General features: G+C 33.8%; 1 protein-coding gene across 6 annotated transcripts in view; it reads right to left on the bottom strand.

Moving 5' to 3' along the window:
• Window positions 1-13,933, bottom strand: part of RALGAPA1 (Ral GTPase activating protein catalytic subunit alpha 1) — a 274,567-nt gene that overhangs the window by 2,594 nt on the left and 258,040 nt on the right. For 4 of the 6 annotated variants that reach the window (XM_030318952.1, XM_032593697.1, XM_032593698.1 and 1 more), the window contains 2 exons: window positions 7,285-7,409; window positions 699-701 (listed from right to left, as the gene is read on the bottom strand). In XM_030318952.1, coding sequence (XP_030174812.1) covers window positions 699-701; window positions 7,285-7,409 — 128 coding nt within the window. Of the gene's footprint in view, window positions 1-698; window positions 702-6,673; window positions 6,701-7,284; window positions 7,410-13,933 lie in introns of those variants that run through there. The other 2 variants (XM_030318954.1, XM_030318960.1) reach the window with 2 other exon arrangements.

Below are 13,933 nucleotides of genomic sequence, written 5' to 3' on the forward strand. Positions count from 1 at the left end.
CTTGGTAGAATACTTCAGAGTGTTTTTAAGGTGAAACGTTACAATTATACTTCAGAACAAACATATTATCAAGGAAGAAATATTTTCTCACTACTTGGAATCTAGGTCCAATTGCCCTTCTTTTCAAAGTAATTTCTCCAACAATTCTTTGTTTTCTAACTGAAATGAGGTTGGCCTTCAAAACACAAGGAGAAGGAAATATATTTCTGTTCACCTTTACTCTTCCTGAAGATCTGAATTGGTTCATACTGGACCCATACTGGAAAACCTAGAGGAGAATATGAATCCATGGCCCTTTTTAGGGAAGCACTGCAGATGGATGGCAGAGGGAAGGTGAAGAGCGGTAGCTCATGCTTTTCTGGTAATGCATATTATTCCCGGCCAATCATGAGAGGCCTTCCCATGGCTGTTTACCTTGAGATGGCCAATGTTTTCTAGCGGAGGTTTTGGGAGGAAGAGAACTATCACTGCATTTCTTTCTTTGTTGTGAATGAAGAAATGGAGTAGCGAGCAGAAGTGAGAAAACAAAAGAGAAGACAGATAACAGATATGAGAGACACTGCAGAATTTTACAGGTGTTAACTGAGGAGCAGAGAAGAGAGTAATCAAGTTTTTATTATGAAATTGGGCATGCAATGCATTAGAGTGATGATGTTTAACAATGGACAATGCTTTGTAAATTCAAATGTTATACTTACCAACTAACAAGTTCAAATAGGAAAAAAAGAAAAGAAAAAAGTCTATGAGAGATTCTGTAAACATCTACCTTTTAAAGTGCTCATTGTACTGGTGGCAGGTTATCATAATCACTAAGTCATAAAACCTCTAGAGCTGTACTGTCCAAAGAGGTAGGCATAGCCACACTAAAATTAAAAATTAACATTAAGTGAAAATAAACATGTGGGTCCTTGGTGTACTGGCCACATTTCAAGTGTTGAGCAACCATATCTGGTTAGTGGCAACCATAATGAACAGTGCAGATATAGGACATTTCTATCATTATAGAAAGTTTTACTGGAGAATACTGCTTTAGAGTATGCCAAAACCAAAGGGTATTTTCCTCAAAAACAGCAATTTCTCCATGTCTCCCTTACTGCCTGCAGTGTGAAATCCCCCTTCAATAAACTGAGAGTCAAATCAGGCTTTTTAGCATGTGTGGTATATAGCTTATCAGTACCTCTTCAGTTTTGGCAAATGATATTTGTGGTATATACTGGGCATACTCACACTCTATAAATAATTTACAGTAGATCTCGATTTTAGATGTAAAGAATACAGTAATACGTACCCTTCATTTCACACCCTATTCTGCCTAAGTATTGATTTCTATCACCTGAGTCATAAAGAATGTTGCTTTAATCATTTCTATTAATATATCCTCAAGTAAAAAGTATTTACGGGGTCCTATGTACTGTATCTCTAATATTCTTATAGTACATACTCTGTCTTCATCTTGATGGTATAATTGATTTATACTTTGTACACTGATTATAATGAACACGACTTTGGGGTCTATACGGATTACAAAAGGGAACTCAGTGGATTGTTATTTATCATGGCTTTGTACTGCTTGCTGACAGGTATAACCATTTAAAACCACTGAAGTTATAAAAAAAATACTTTGAAAGTAGATCCAATGAATACTGAACTAAGAGGCACTGTGATGTTTTAGGAAGAATATGGGGATGGGTTAGACAGGCCCAGGTTAAATGCCAAGTCTGGCAAGTTACTAGCTTTTGGGTCTTGGGTAAACTGATCTAAGTGTTCTTTTTTTGTGAAATGGAGACAATACTAAATACTAGTTATTTTGCAAAGTTGTGAGGGATGAATGATTGCATATGCAAAGATCTGGCACACAGCAGGTATACAGTAAGTGTAGCTATATAATAAAGCTACTAAACAGATAAGAGTAAAATTTAACAGACTTTGAATCAGAACAGATGAGGACTGGAAGAGACAGAGATTAGAAATATTTTTGATGAAAATTACCACTTACAAAATATAACCATTGAAATGTGGAGGACACAACATACTGTTTAGTTTTGAGAAAATTAAAGAATTTACCCACTCTTATGTTGGTAGTCCCACAAAATATAACCTTACTTATTAAAGTTTTCAGATTACCCTAATAATCTTAGTGCTTTAAATATTGTTAAAGGAGTTGATTAGTGATTAAGATTAGCACGTATGCACTACCACTGGATGTCATAAAGGAAACAGCACATTATTTATTTTTTTAAAGTAATCTCTATGCCCAACACGGGGCTCGAACTCACAACCCTGATATCAGGAGTCACATGCCTGACCGAATGAGCCAGCCAGGCACCCCTAAAATTAAACAGTACAGAAATACAGGCAAATAAAGTGGCTTAATTTTGAATGAAGATATAAAAAACTGCCATTACTGAAGATTTAGAACATGTCAGTCTAAAGTGTGTCATATTTTATCTCCTTACAGATGGAGAAACTGGGTTTAAGAGATTAATTTACTTGAGTCTATGTGGATAATAAATAACAGAACTAGGATTTAAATCCAGATCAGTCTAATTCCAAAGCCCATACTCCATACTTCTCCCATGGCAACTTTAATCTATTAAAAAAAAAAAAAAGATTTTTCAATGGGTGGAAAAGTAGAATCTTTAAAATGAGAATCTTTAACAATATCTAATTTGTAAATATGACAGGTTGTAGGGCAATTTCAACAGCAAGAAGGGACTGAAAATACTTAGATTACACAGGTAATTATAATAGTTAAGATCATGGACTATGAAGTCAGATTCTGGCTTTACCAAGTATCAGGTGACTCTGGATAAACTCCCCCCACCCCTCAGGCCCCCAGAACTGCTGCAAAGATTAAATGAGAGAATGCACGTATAGTGCTTAGCACAGTGCCTGGCACTCAGTAATTGTTGAATTATTCTTTTATTATTTTCACTACAAAAATTATACATCTGAATGAATGTTCTATGTGGAAACTGAATTTAGTAATTATTGTCACAAAAGGTTAATGGACTTTAAGACTAACATTATTTGTCTCTTGGTCAACAAGACATAAGCCAAATTTTCAAGTTCAAAATACATTTGACTGCTTATAACTTCAGGTTTAAAAACATAACAAATATATAGCTTATGTTCTGTGTTGAAGGAAACTGATTTTCCTACTGGCACTTATAAATAATAATAACATCTAGGATATGTATAAAATAACTATCTTCTGAGGAGCTCCAGTGTGTTCTTTCAGATCATTTCAAAGCCTGAAAAGGGGAGGAAAGTTTAAAATAACTTTTAAAGAGATAGATCTGACCATAATACTGTCCTATCTACATGTGGCAATACATATTTGTGAATTAAGAGCAAAACTGCAGTTAGAATGAAGATTAGATGTTACTCTAGGTATTCATTATCACTTTATCTCTTATTTTGATGGCACAGAAATATTTGAATTTTATTACAATTTTCACATTTATTTAAGTAGGAACCTATATGTAACCTAAAGGAACCTAAAAGTAATTCAACAAAGTGGTATGTATATTAGATATATATTTATGTATGTCTATATATGCCAAATAGAGACAAACACCAATCAACCTTCTAATATTTAGAGTACTAAAACTTCTAATTTGTAGAAAAACAATAAATCCAAAGAGAGGTATCTACTCAATTTAAGTAACAGAGTATTAGATGTAACTCTAGATAGACTACACAATAAGCATTCAAAAATATTTATGGCTGATGACAGTAAAAAAAATAGTGGAACAATTATGGGTGTATTTTTAATGCTGACATTAAGAAAGACAATATTTACTGTGTACTTTCAGCAAAACAGGATCCTGTTTCTTGTTGCTGGCATCCTAGAATTTCTTTTATTAAAGAAAAAAAAAAAAAGACTTGATTTGAAAAGACAGTGTGATGTTAGGGAAAAATACTTAGATTTTTGGACCACCAGTGTAACCTGGCCAAGAAAAGAAGTAATTTCATTTTAAACTTTAAAGTTGAGAGTCAGAGGAGAGAGATTTATGAACATAAAGTTAAAAAAGGAGGCCACTGTAAAACTTTTGATATTTTCCACACACATGCCTGACAAAGATAAAGGGATTTTTTTCCTATAATTTTTTTTTTAAAAATAAAGGACAAGAAAAATCTAATAATGGGTAATGTAGTTATGGGAGATCAACAAAAGTGTGACATCACAATATCTCCTTCAATGACCTTAGGGATAAAAATAATTTCCCTTAAGTATCAGTCTACTGTCACAGAGTCCCTTTTGAGAAAATACAGTTATGAAATTTATGGATCAACTATGACACACCAAAAATGTTTTTCATACTAATTTAAATAACACTAAAAATTGTATCTTTTTTGGATTTCAATGTCAAACAGTTGATGCATTAGTGTTAACCAGAAAGCAGGTTTTAGAGAATCTTGAACCAAGTAAATTTAAAAAATAGTGGTTTTCTACACTATTCCACTGAATAGAATTATAGGATTGGTTAGAAAGAACAGATTATATTCTTTATATGATTGTCATACTGGCACTTCTTTAAAACTTGATTTCAAATGATTGTATTTGTTATCAATTAGCATTATTTTATATACATGGGTTACGCATAGGATATCTAAAGTTGATTCTCAATTACAATTTCGAATGCATTTCTTCAGTGTGACAATTGAATTTTATCATTATGCTTAAAAGTAAAAATCTAAAAAACTTCACACTATTATGTAAAAGTCAGGTCCCTATTGCTATTATGTGGCTATTTCATTTCTTTTTTCTCTCACTTTGACTTATAACTTTAAAGGGAGTTCTACATGTATGGGGTGGTTTATGATAAAAATTTGGGATGACTGGAAGAAAAAGATAATCATTCTTCAGATATCATAATGGTTTTGCTACTATAGAAAAGAGCAAATATTCCAATTTTATACTATTGTGTTGAATTGAGAACCACTAGCTAAAAATTTTTATCTTTCCCAAGTATTAAAAAGTCTGCAAAAAAAAAATGTATTCAGTAATACTGGAACAAGTCATTTACAGATAACAACACCCTTTTAAAAATTAGACTGCATGCTTTTATAATGGTTCCTGAGGGCAAAAACAACTTTAAAAAATTAACTGAAAATACTCTGTAGCATAGTAAATACTTTGTAGCATAGTATTAAGTTTATGTTAAAATACACATCTTCATTACTATTGATATAACTAAGTTTAAAAATTTTTTTTTAATGTTTATTTGTGACATAGAGAGAGACAGAGCACGAATGGGGTAGGGGCAGAGAGAGATGGAAACAGAATCTGAAGCAGGCTCCAGGCTCTGAGCTGTCAGCACAGAGCCCGATGCGGGGTTTGAACTCATGAACAGTGAGATAATGACCTGAGCCAGAGTCAGACACTTAACTGACTGAGCCACCCAGGCGTGCCACTAAGTTTTAATAAAGTAGTAAAATACATTAAAAAATGAAGCCAACAGAACCTTGACTTGGTTACTATGCCTCAGAAAGTGAGACTACTGCTTCCCACATTATGTAACTGGCCAAATGCACAATATGAGAACATTAAGAAGAATATGAAGGACTCCAGTTGGTAAAAAAACTACAATATGAAAATTGATGGCTTTTGTAAATTTAAGGGGGAAAGTTAGTCTGAATATAGTCCTATTAATATTTTTCAGTTGTGAAACTTATGATTCAACTATGATACATGAAAGTGTTATTCATATCTATTTTAATAATGTAGCTCAGTATTTTTCAGATATTCTCTATTACTAAACAATGAAATTTCCAGTTATATTTAACTAGTTTTTATTTTGTTCATTAATTTACTTCTAATACCTTTCTTTTACCATCATTCTTCATTCCAAACTAAGTAATTTTAGACAGTGTCGATCCACTGAACTGAATCTTAAGATCTCTTTCTCTTTCAAAAGATTCAACCTAGTCTATATAATTTTCTTCTTTGATAGGTGTTTTATATTAATTTTGAAAAGGCTCTAAGTTTTTTGGTAATATTTTTTTTATAATGGCAAATTACATGATGACAGGAATGGAAAGTTGAGATTTAGTCTTTTTTTTTTCCCCCAAATAAATTAGGCCAGAAAAGGACTACTATGCCTTTTAAACTTATTTAATGTAAAGAACACTTATATATCATAATAAGAATCTGAAGACTTCTTGGGATGAACTTCAAGTATATTGTATTCTTTTTTCCTGTTCCCTTGAACACCATTCAAATAGTCATCTTTGTATTTCAGGTGCCCAGTACAGTGCAAAGCACACCACAGAATAACTATCTGATGAATTAAGATATTCAATAACAAAATGCAAAACATTACAAAATACAAAGACACACCATTTCATCAGCTCAGTAGTACTATTTTTTTCATGCTGAGAAACAAAAAAGGTCAATACAACAAGGTGTAACTAATTTCAACCAAGGGGGTGGTTCTATTATTAGTTATTTTTATCCCAGAACCAGTGTTAGTGTTTCATGCAAACCTGGGTTAGTAAGTATAATTCTGGAAGAAATTTAGTGACAATTTCTGAAATGTTTAGTATGAATGAGGGCAGTGTTAAGTTTGCTTATTGTTTGAGTTACAAGCTTAGCACTTGCTAATTTTTTAAAAAGGAAATGGGGGAAGAACAAAGGGTGTTTTGGTTGACACTTTGTCTTACCTTCAGATAAACAGAACTGATATTTAATGATCTAAAGAGGGAAAATAAAATAAATGAAACAATCATAAGGAGTGCAAAGTATTACAGAATAGGAAGGCCATGAGTCATTTATTTTCTTAATGATTTTTTTCAAAATTAGTTAACTGTAAAAATGCAGTACCCTCTTATAATCTTTAAAAATTATAAAATAATTTACTGTACCAAGTACTTCTAAACCTAGACAATTATTTAACTTTATTTGTAAAATTAGAGATAAGGCAATATTCCCGGCCATAAAATTTGATCCTCTAAAGTTGAGAGAGAATGTGTACTCAACTTGTATTTCTTTTGCAGATACTTCAGTAATGATCCCATGAAACACAACAGTCACTGTCCAGTAGCTCAGATAAAATGTGGTGCATGTACTTTTATGAAGATTGTTGACTTTTAACGGAACTGCACTTAGGTCAAAAAAAGTATACATTAAATTTATAGGCCAAATTCAAATATTAAATAATGAAAATGTTTCAATGATGAAATTTATTTAAGTTTTCTATTTTAAGAGTTTAGAACAAAAGGGTATTGCATTTCAAGTTCCATTAATGACAAGTAACTAAAACTTGCTTTTAATCTTACCGGCATCAGATGGTAAATGATGGTAGGGAGCTGGAGAAAAAACCTGTGCTGCAAAATCTTCAAATGTCGTTGGTTCTAAATGATGCTGGACAATTGTTTGCAGGTATCGTGCTCTCTCCTCATAGCTGATTTCCTTCAGTTAAGGACGTACTTCAATGCAGCTTACATTGGAAAAGAACAGATCTTATCAAAAAGGACTGCTATGATTGCTAAGCCATTACTTCTTAATTATTCACTATTCTTGCGTACCACTTAAAAGTATGGCTTTTTAAAGAGTAAAAAAATACAGTTTTTAACATAAGTTTACTCTTCAGGATACCATATAAATGGCAGCTTAACCTGGAGACATTTATTAGGAAAGAATTATACTACCACTAAACTGTTGGAAGAATGAAGGGAACCATGTACTTGAGAAAGGATTCAACTGCTATCAGGTCAGCCTTGGCTCATTTTATCTTGTTAAATCGGCTTCAATCTACAGATTTGCTCTGAAAAGCCACACAATAAATATTAGAATGCTGTTTAAAATACTGTCTGAAATTCTCTATTTTTCATTTGTAAAGACTTATTGTGAGAAATTCCTGCATATCTTCTTCTTTTTCTAAAATCCCTATATTTTCCCAACAATTGTTCTCATTTTGAATGGAGGACTACTGTTGCTGTAATCCTCGAATAACTCCATGGGGTTAAGATAAATACATAGTTGAATCTGTATGTCAGGAAAAAATATCTAGTCAATTATAACACTGAAACAAGCAGGAATATTTGCAAAGAGTCCACGGGACTCCTAAATACTGTCTAACAAAGCATCTACAGGGCACTGACACTGACAGAAAAATACTGTACTTCCCTTTCACCACATTTTCTTCTCTGATATTATTGACAAGCAACCAGTACCTTGAAGTGTTGTTGCTTTTGAACAACCCACTCCAGGCTTCCTGTTTCAGCAGGCCTGATTGTGCTGTTAGCACAGAGAGGGCGAGAAAGAGAGAGAATATTTCTGTTGTTCACGAAAGCAACTATGGAAATGGCTGTCAAAATGTAGAGCAGCAGGCAGCAACATACAATTATCAGGAAAAACTCACATGCTGACTTCATGTCGTATAGTTCCTGAACTGAGAAATCAGTTAACCTTTCTTCTACAACTTTCAGAAGTTTTCCCACTGTACTGTTTGTGCTATGTTGATAGGCTTTATATAAGACATTTATAGACGTATAAAGCTAATAAAAATTTGCCTTTTAGTTTTTCTTCATTGTTTTCTAAAACCCATTTTAATATTTTTCCTCAAAATTCTTTATTCTTTTTAAAAAATTGCTTCTCAATTACTGTAGTTCTCCATTTCTAGAAATTGTAGAACAAGTCTACAACCAAGACCAAGAAAAAAATTTGTAAGGAAGATAATTTGAAGTGGTAATTCAATTGGAGATAACACAGCCAGTTACATCTATAAAAGGTTATTGATTAAGAAGAAGAAAAAAGCTAAGAGTTAAAGGTAAGATTATATTCAGTAGGTACTTAGACTGTGATGTCTTTTGCCCTCCAAATGGCTTAAGTACTTTTTCTTGTGTTACAATTTATTTTGTGCATTAAATATTGAAATAATCTGAATTCCAATTTCTTGCAATCCATTATTTTCAGTTCTGTACAGTGGGACTGAACTTTGAAAAGAATTCTTCTCAAATGGGTAGCAACAGAAGAAGATGCTATATTAAATGATCAGTGGAAAGGATTTTATGGAAGAATCATGTAGGTATTTTTGAATGTTAACTTAGAAAAGTAATATAGGCACACTTTTAAAAGGAGGTATATGGTTATAAGTGGAAGAGGATGTAACTGATGGTTCAATCTAAATAATACCACATATCTCACAACTTGTTGGAAAGTACTTTTTTCATTGGGGGAGATTCACAGCTGCCGAATTTTCTGCAGTTAATAGAGTCCTTTGATTCACAGCAGTGCCCCTTGTACAAAAAATACTGGCCTTTGTGTATTACCAGAAACTAATTTTCTATTTGGCTGAAAAGGGAAAAATGGGGTTATTGCTTCTCCCTCCTACAGAGCTTTTCATTATGCCTGATGCACTCAACTTCTAAGCTCTTCTGAGAAAAAAAATAACTGAAGAGGCAAGAGGTAGAAAAATGAGCTTGTTAGCACATTAGAAGTGAAGTATCTTGGTGGGCCCTAGAAATTCCCAGTGGTGTGTTAACTTATCACTCTATGCATGCTGGCACTGATAGTCTCCCAATTGATCACTCTCTTTTCGCACCAAAGGTGCTGCCAGGAAGCAAAGGCTGAAGGCCCACAGGAGAACAGTCTGCTATCAAAACAAGCTGTTTTTAAAAGTCTGCTTGAATGGGTAAAATGCTTCATGAAAAGTAGGGTGGAGACACCTACCTGCTTTTAAAATGCTCTACTTTCAGAGGGCCTATAAATAAAATATTTTACTTTATCTTATTATATTTACACAAGAATTAGGCAGAAAGAAAGCAAATGTTAATATTTCTAAAGCCAGGAGAATATTTCCAATGTAGTAAAATTTATTAAAGCAAGAAATGAATATCTACGTAAAATACATTTGCAGTGTAATTCTATTTCACTATACAAAACTCTGAAGAAACCCAAATATAAAGCTATACAAACTAAAATTATCCAGCTATAATGTATTCATTTTGTATAAAAACACATGATGTATTTATTTAATGTATTTAATCTTCATTAAGTAAAATGATGCTTTCTAAAAACGATTTTTAATAATTCAAGTCTAGGTGGCAGAGTGAAAACAATCATTAATGGTTGAATTTAAATGAAAAACTGCAGCATGTATCACAGGTTAGGCAGGCTAATGTCTGAAAGTTTCCTTTTTTTTTTTTTTGGTAACTCACTTTCTAAAAGCTAAATATTCTTTATAATTTTCCAAGTTTGATGTAGCCAGATTAACAACAACATCAAAACAAACTAACTTAATCTATAGTACTTACATTTCCCCCCCTTTCAGAAAATATATATTAAGGAGACACAAGGAACTTTAACACTTAAACCACAGTTCGAATCTATAAACAGGATGTTTTGTGATTGAGATGATGATAAAGTTAAACACAGTGCTGTTAGCATCTGCAATGGCAACCATAATCCAAAGCCATTAATTCCTATATCTCCTCATAATAGATTAGAACACTTATTCCTTAAAAGGCAACTCTCTAGGGAAGAGTTATTAGTACCTATAAATTGGGTGACATACACAAACTTGACGGCTAGCAAAAACAGGATAGCTCAAGCTATATTCCTATTGTGAGTGCATGTTGCCATTGACATTGAAATTAAAAAACTGAAATGGGTGAGATAAAAAGGGAATGATAAACAAATTCAAAACACAATTTAAAGTACAAGTTTACGTTGAATTAAGGTTTTTGTTGTAAATTTAAAACAACCTAAGCCAAAACTAGCTAACAAAAAGCCATTTGATGAGGGAGACTTTTAGCTGGTAGGAATCTTTAATACAGAACCAGCCAATCAAAAGAAATAACACACAGGTGCTGCAATCAGCAATATAATTATCCACTAATCCTCCTTCCTTCTACTTTCTGCAAAAGCAGAAAAGGGGGGAATATTACTATTCTAAAATTAATAAAGGGAACTAAACATTTTCTGTAGTATAAATACTTTAAACTTAATCTGTGCTTAACATTATTATTCATTTTAAGTAACTACTTTTGATTCTAAACTTACATATGAAATTATTTATGGCTCTGTGTCACTGTATCAAGACCAGCTGTCAAGAACTAGGGTTCAATTTCTGCCCGGTCCTGGAAAGAGATGCATGAATTCTCCGTGCTGCAGTTTTTCTATATGTTAAATGGGGATACCACCACCTGTTCCTATTTATGTAATAAGGATATTGAAGATAAAGGATATAAATATAGGGTAACCCAAAAGTCCCCCTACATCTGTGCTGAAAATGGTTTTTCTGGCTTTTGGCTCAAGTCTTTGTAAATAGCAGGTGCTGTCTCCCTGAGGGCAATTTTCGATGTCTGTTTACGAAATATACCTGTATTTATGCACAAGAACTCTGATAATATTTCTTGTTTGTGGTATGTACTGAGGGCCTTTTGACCTATTTTGATGAGAGGAAACGGATTTCTCATGAGAAAAAAAATATGAAGAAAAGCTACTGCAGGAGGATAATACATTTTTCAATTTTACTAGTGTACAGGGATGATATACGAAAGGTAGATTTTTTTTTTAAGTTTGAGAGAGAGTGTGCGCAGGGTACAAAGAGAGGGATGAAGAGAGAATCCCAAGCAGGCTCTGTACCATCAGCACAGAACCTGACATGGGGCTCGAACTCATGAACCGTGAGATCATGACCTGAGCTGAAATCAAGAGTCAGATGCTTAACTGACTGAGCTACCCAGGCGCCCCAAAAGGTAGATTTGGTTTTGAAGAAGCAACAACCCTTCATTCTCTACAATTTTCTTAATATGATTCTGAACTGCTTTTACTGGGATCCCAGATGCTTTACTGCATCTGGGATTCTTGACTCTGGCTCAGATCATGATCCCAGGGTTGTGGGATGAAGTCCCGCATCGGATTCCGCACTGAGTGTGGAGCCTGTCTGAGATTCTCTTCCTCTCTCTCTCTCTCTCTGTCCCTCTCCCCCACTGGCTTGCTTGCTCTAGATAGCTAGCTAGACACAAAACCTTCAGTTTTGTGATCACTACTTTCATGGCATGGCCAATAGATTTTACAAACATTTAGCTCAACTGTAATTTGTGACTAGTCTCAAAAAAAAAAAAATGGAAGTGTGTATGTATACATTATAATGCACATAGGAAGAATATGAAGCATTCTTCACAAAAAGGAGTAATGAAAATTATAATTGTAAACATATATATGAGACCTATCACCACTTAATTTCCTCTTAAGTTCAGATTTAAGGTTTTCTTTCCTAAACAAGATAAAAAATATTGGCTCCTTTTAAAGTGAAGGCAAAGTATGGAATGTTTATATCTGTACTCAATATCATAGCCTCAGGGATTTAAGGCCCATTCTGAAATTCCTAATTTAGTTAAGCACTTGCCTGCACTCATATATTTCTGTGATTTCTTTGCTGTTTTAGCACATAGGAATTTTATTTCCTTTTTTTGTATAGATTTTCCCAAGAACAGAGGGAGGAGAATTCTGCCTATTAAAAAAAAAATTGGAGAGTACTACTTATGATATTCACCACATTTCTAAGATGGCTGGTAGATTGAAATTGGCTATGGTGAAAGTTTTCACATCATAGGACTCGACAAATGCCACAAATCAGGGCTTCCTCTCTTCTTTCAGCACCAGTTACTAAACAACAAGTATGCTCCTGCCACTTCCTCCCCACCCCCCGTCCCCCTCCCCGTGTAGGCTTCATGCCTAATGCAGGGCTTGAACTCACAACCTTGAGATCAAGTTCCTGAGCTGAGATCAATCAAGATCAAGAGTTGGACGCCTGACAGACTGAGCCACCCAAGCACCCGCCCCCTCCCAAGTATGCCTTTGTCTTTGTGCTTGTTCTCCTAACAAACTAGCAGGGACACTAATGTCATGGGGCCAGAGGCCATGTCTTTTATTATCTTTCTATATCCAGCACCTAACACAAGACCAGAAGTACTTGATGTTTATAAATTATAGAAGGAATGAATAAAGTTTTCACAGTCGATTAGAAGACTGTTATGCAAACAACCCCTTCCTTGAACCCCAATTTAGATCTCCAGAAGCAAAACCTTTTGGGGCCAATATAGTTGGGACTTTCCTAAGATTGGATTTAGAGACAGAGTTTGAATCCTTGTGAGAAAGTTTGGTTCCATCCCACCCTTGATCTTGCTGACCTTCTCTGGAAGAAGAAAAAGTGAATAAAATACAACATATATATACATAAGGTATAACATTAAGAAAAAAGAAAACTAATAACTTAAAAAAATCATAATTGTTAAAGAAGAAATCCTATAAATCTTGAAAGTAATTACAACTCATTACAATTTAGCACTGAAATGTTTTACCCCATTGGTTGTGATAACTTTTTAAATTTAAAGAAATCTTTGGGGTGCCTGGATGGCTCAACTGGTTAAGCATCCAACTCTTGGTTTTGGCTCAGGTCATGATCTCATGGTTCGTGAGTTTAAGCCCTAGCTGGCCTCAATGCTGACAGTGCAGAGCTTGCTTGGGATTGTCTCTCTCTCCCTCTCTCTCCAAAAATAAATAAATAAACTTAAAAAAAAATCTTTAAATTTTGCATAAATTCTACAGTGGTAAGAGACAACAAATTTAGTTAATAAACTATTTCTATTCATTTCAATGGCCATCTGTAAAGAAAGGAGAAAGGGAAGAAATGTCAAGAAAATCTCTAGATAAAAATCAGCGAAGGGTAATTTCAAAACCATTTTAGGCAGATTTCCAAAACTGCTCTGGCACACTATAAGAACACAGGTAATAACACCCTTGAAAAATAATACTCAGAATTTTAAATAATTAGGGTTTTAAAAAGACTATCTTGAGAGGCATGCCAGGGCATCATTTATTGACAGTATTTTGGGACAGTCCGAACTAGAGGAAGTATACAACAATCATCTACCAACATTTCTTTCAGTAAGCTTAGCAAAATCATTTTAAAACGTT

The sequence above is a fragment of the Lynx canadensis genome, chromosome B3, assembly GCF_007474595.2.
Source record: "Lynx canadensis isolate LIC74 chromosome B3, mLynCan4.pri.v2, whole genome shotgun sequence".
In the NCBI taxonomy this organism is placed as follows: Eukaryota; Metazoa; Chordata; class Mammalia; order Carnivora; family Felidae; genus Lynx; species Lynx canadensis.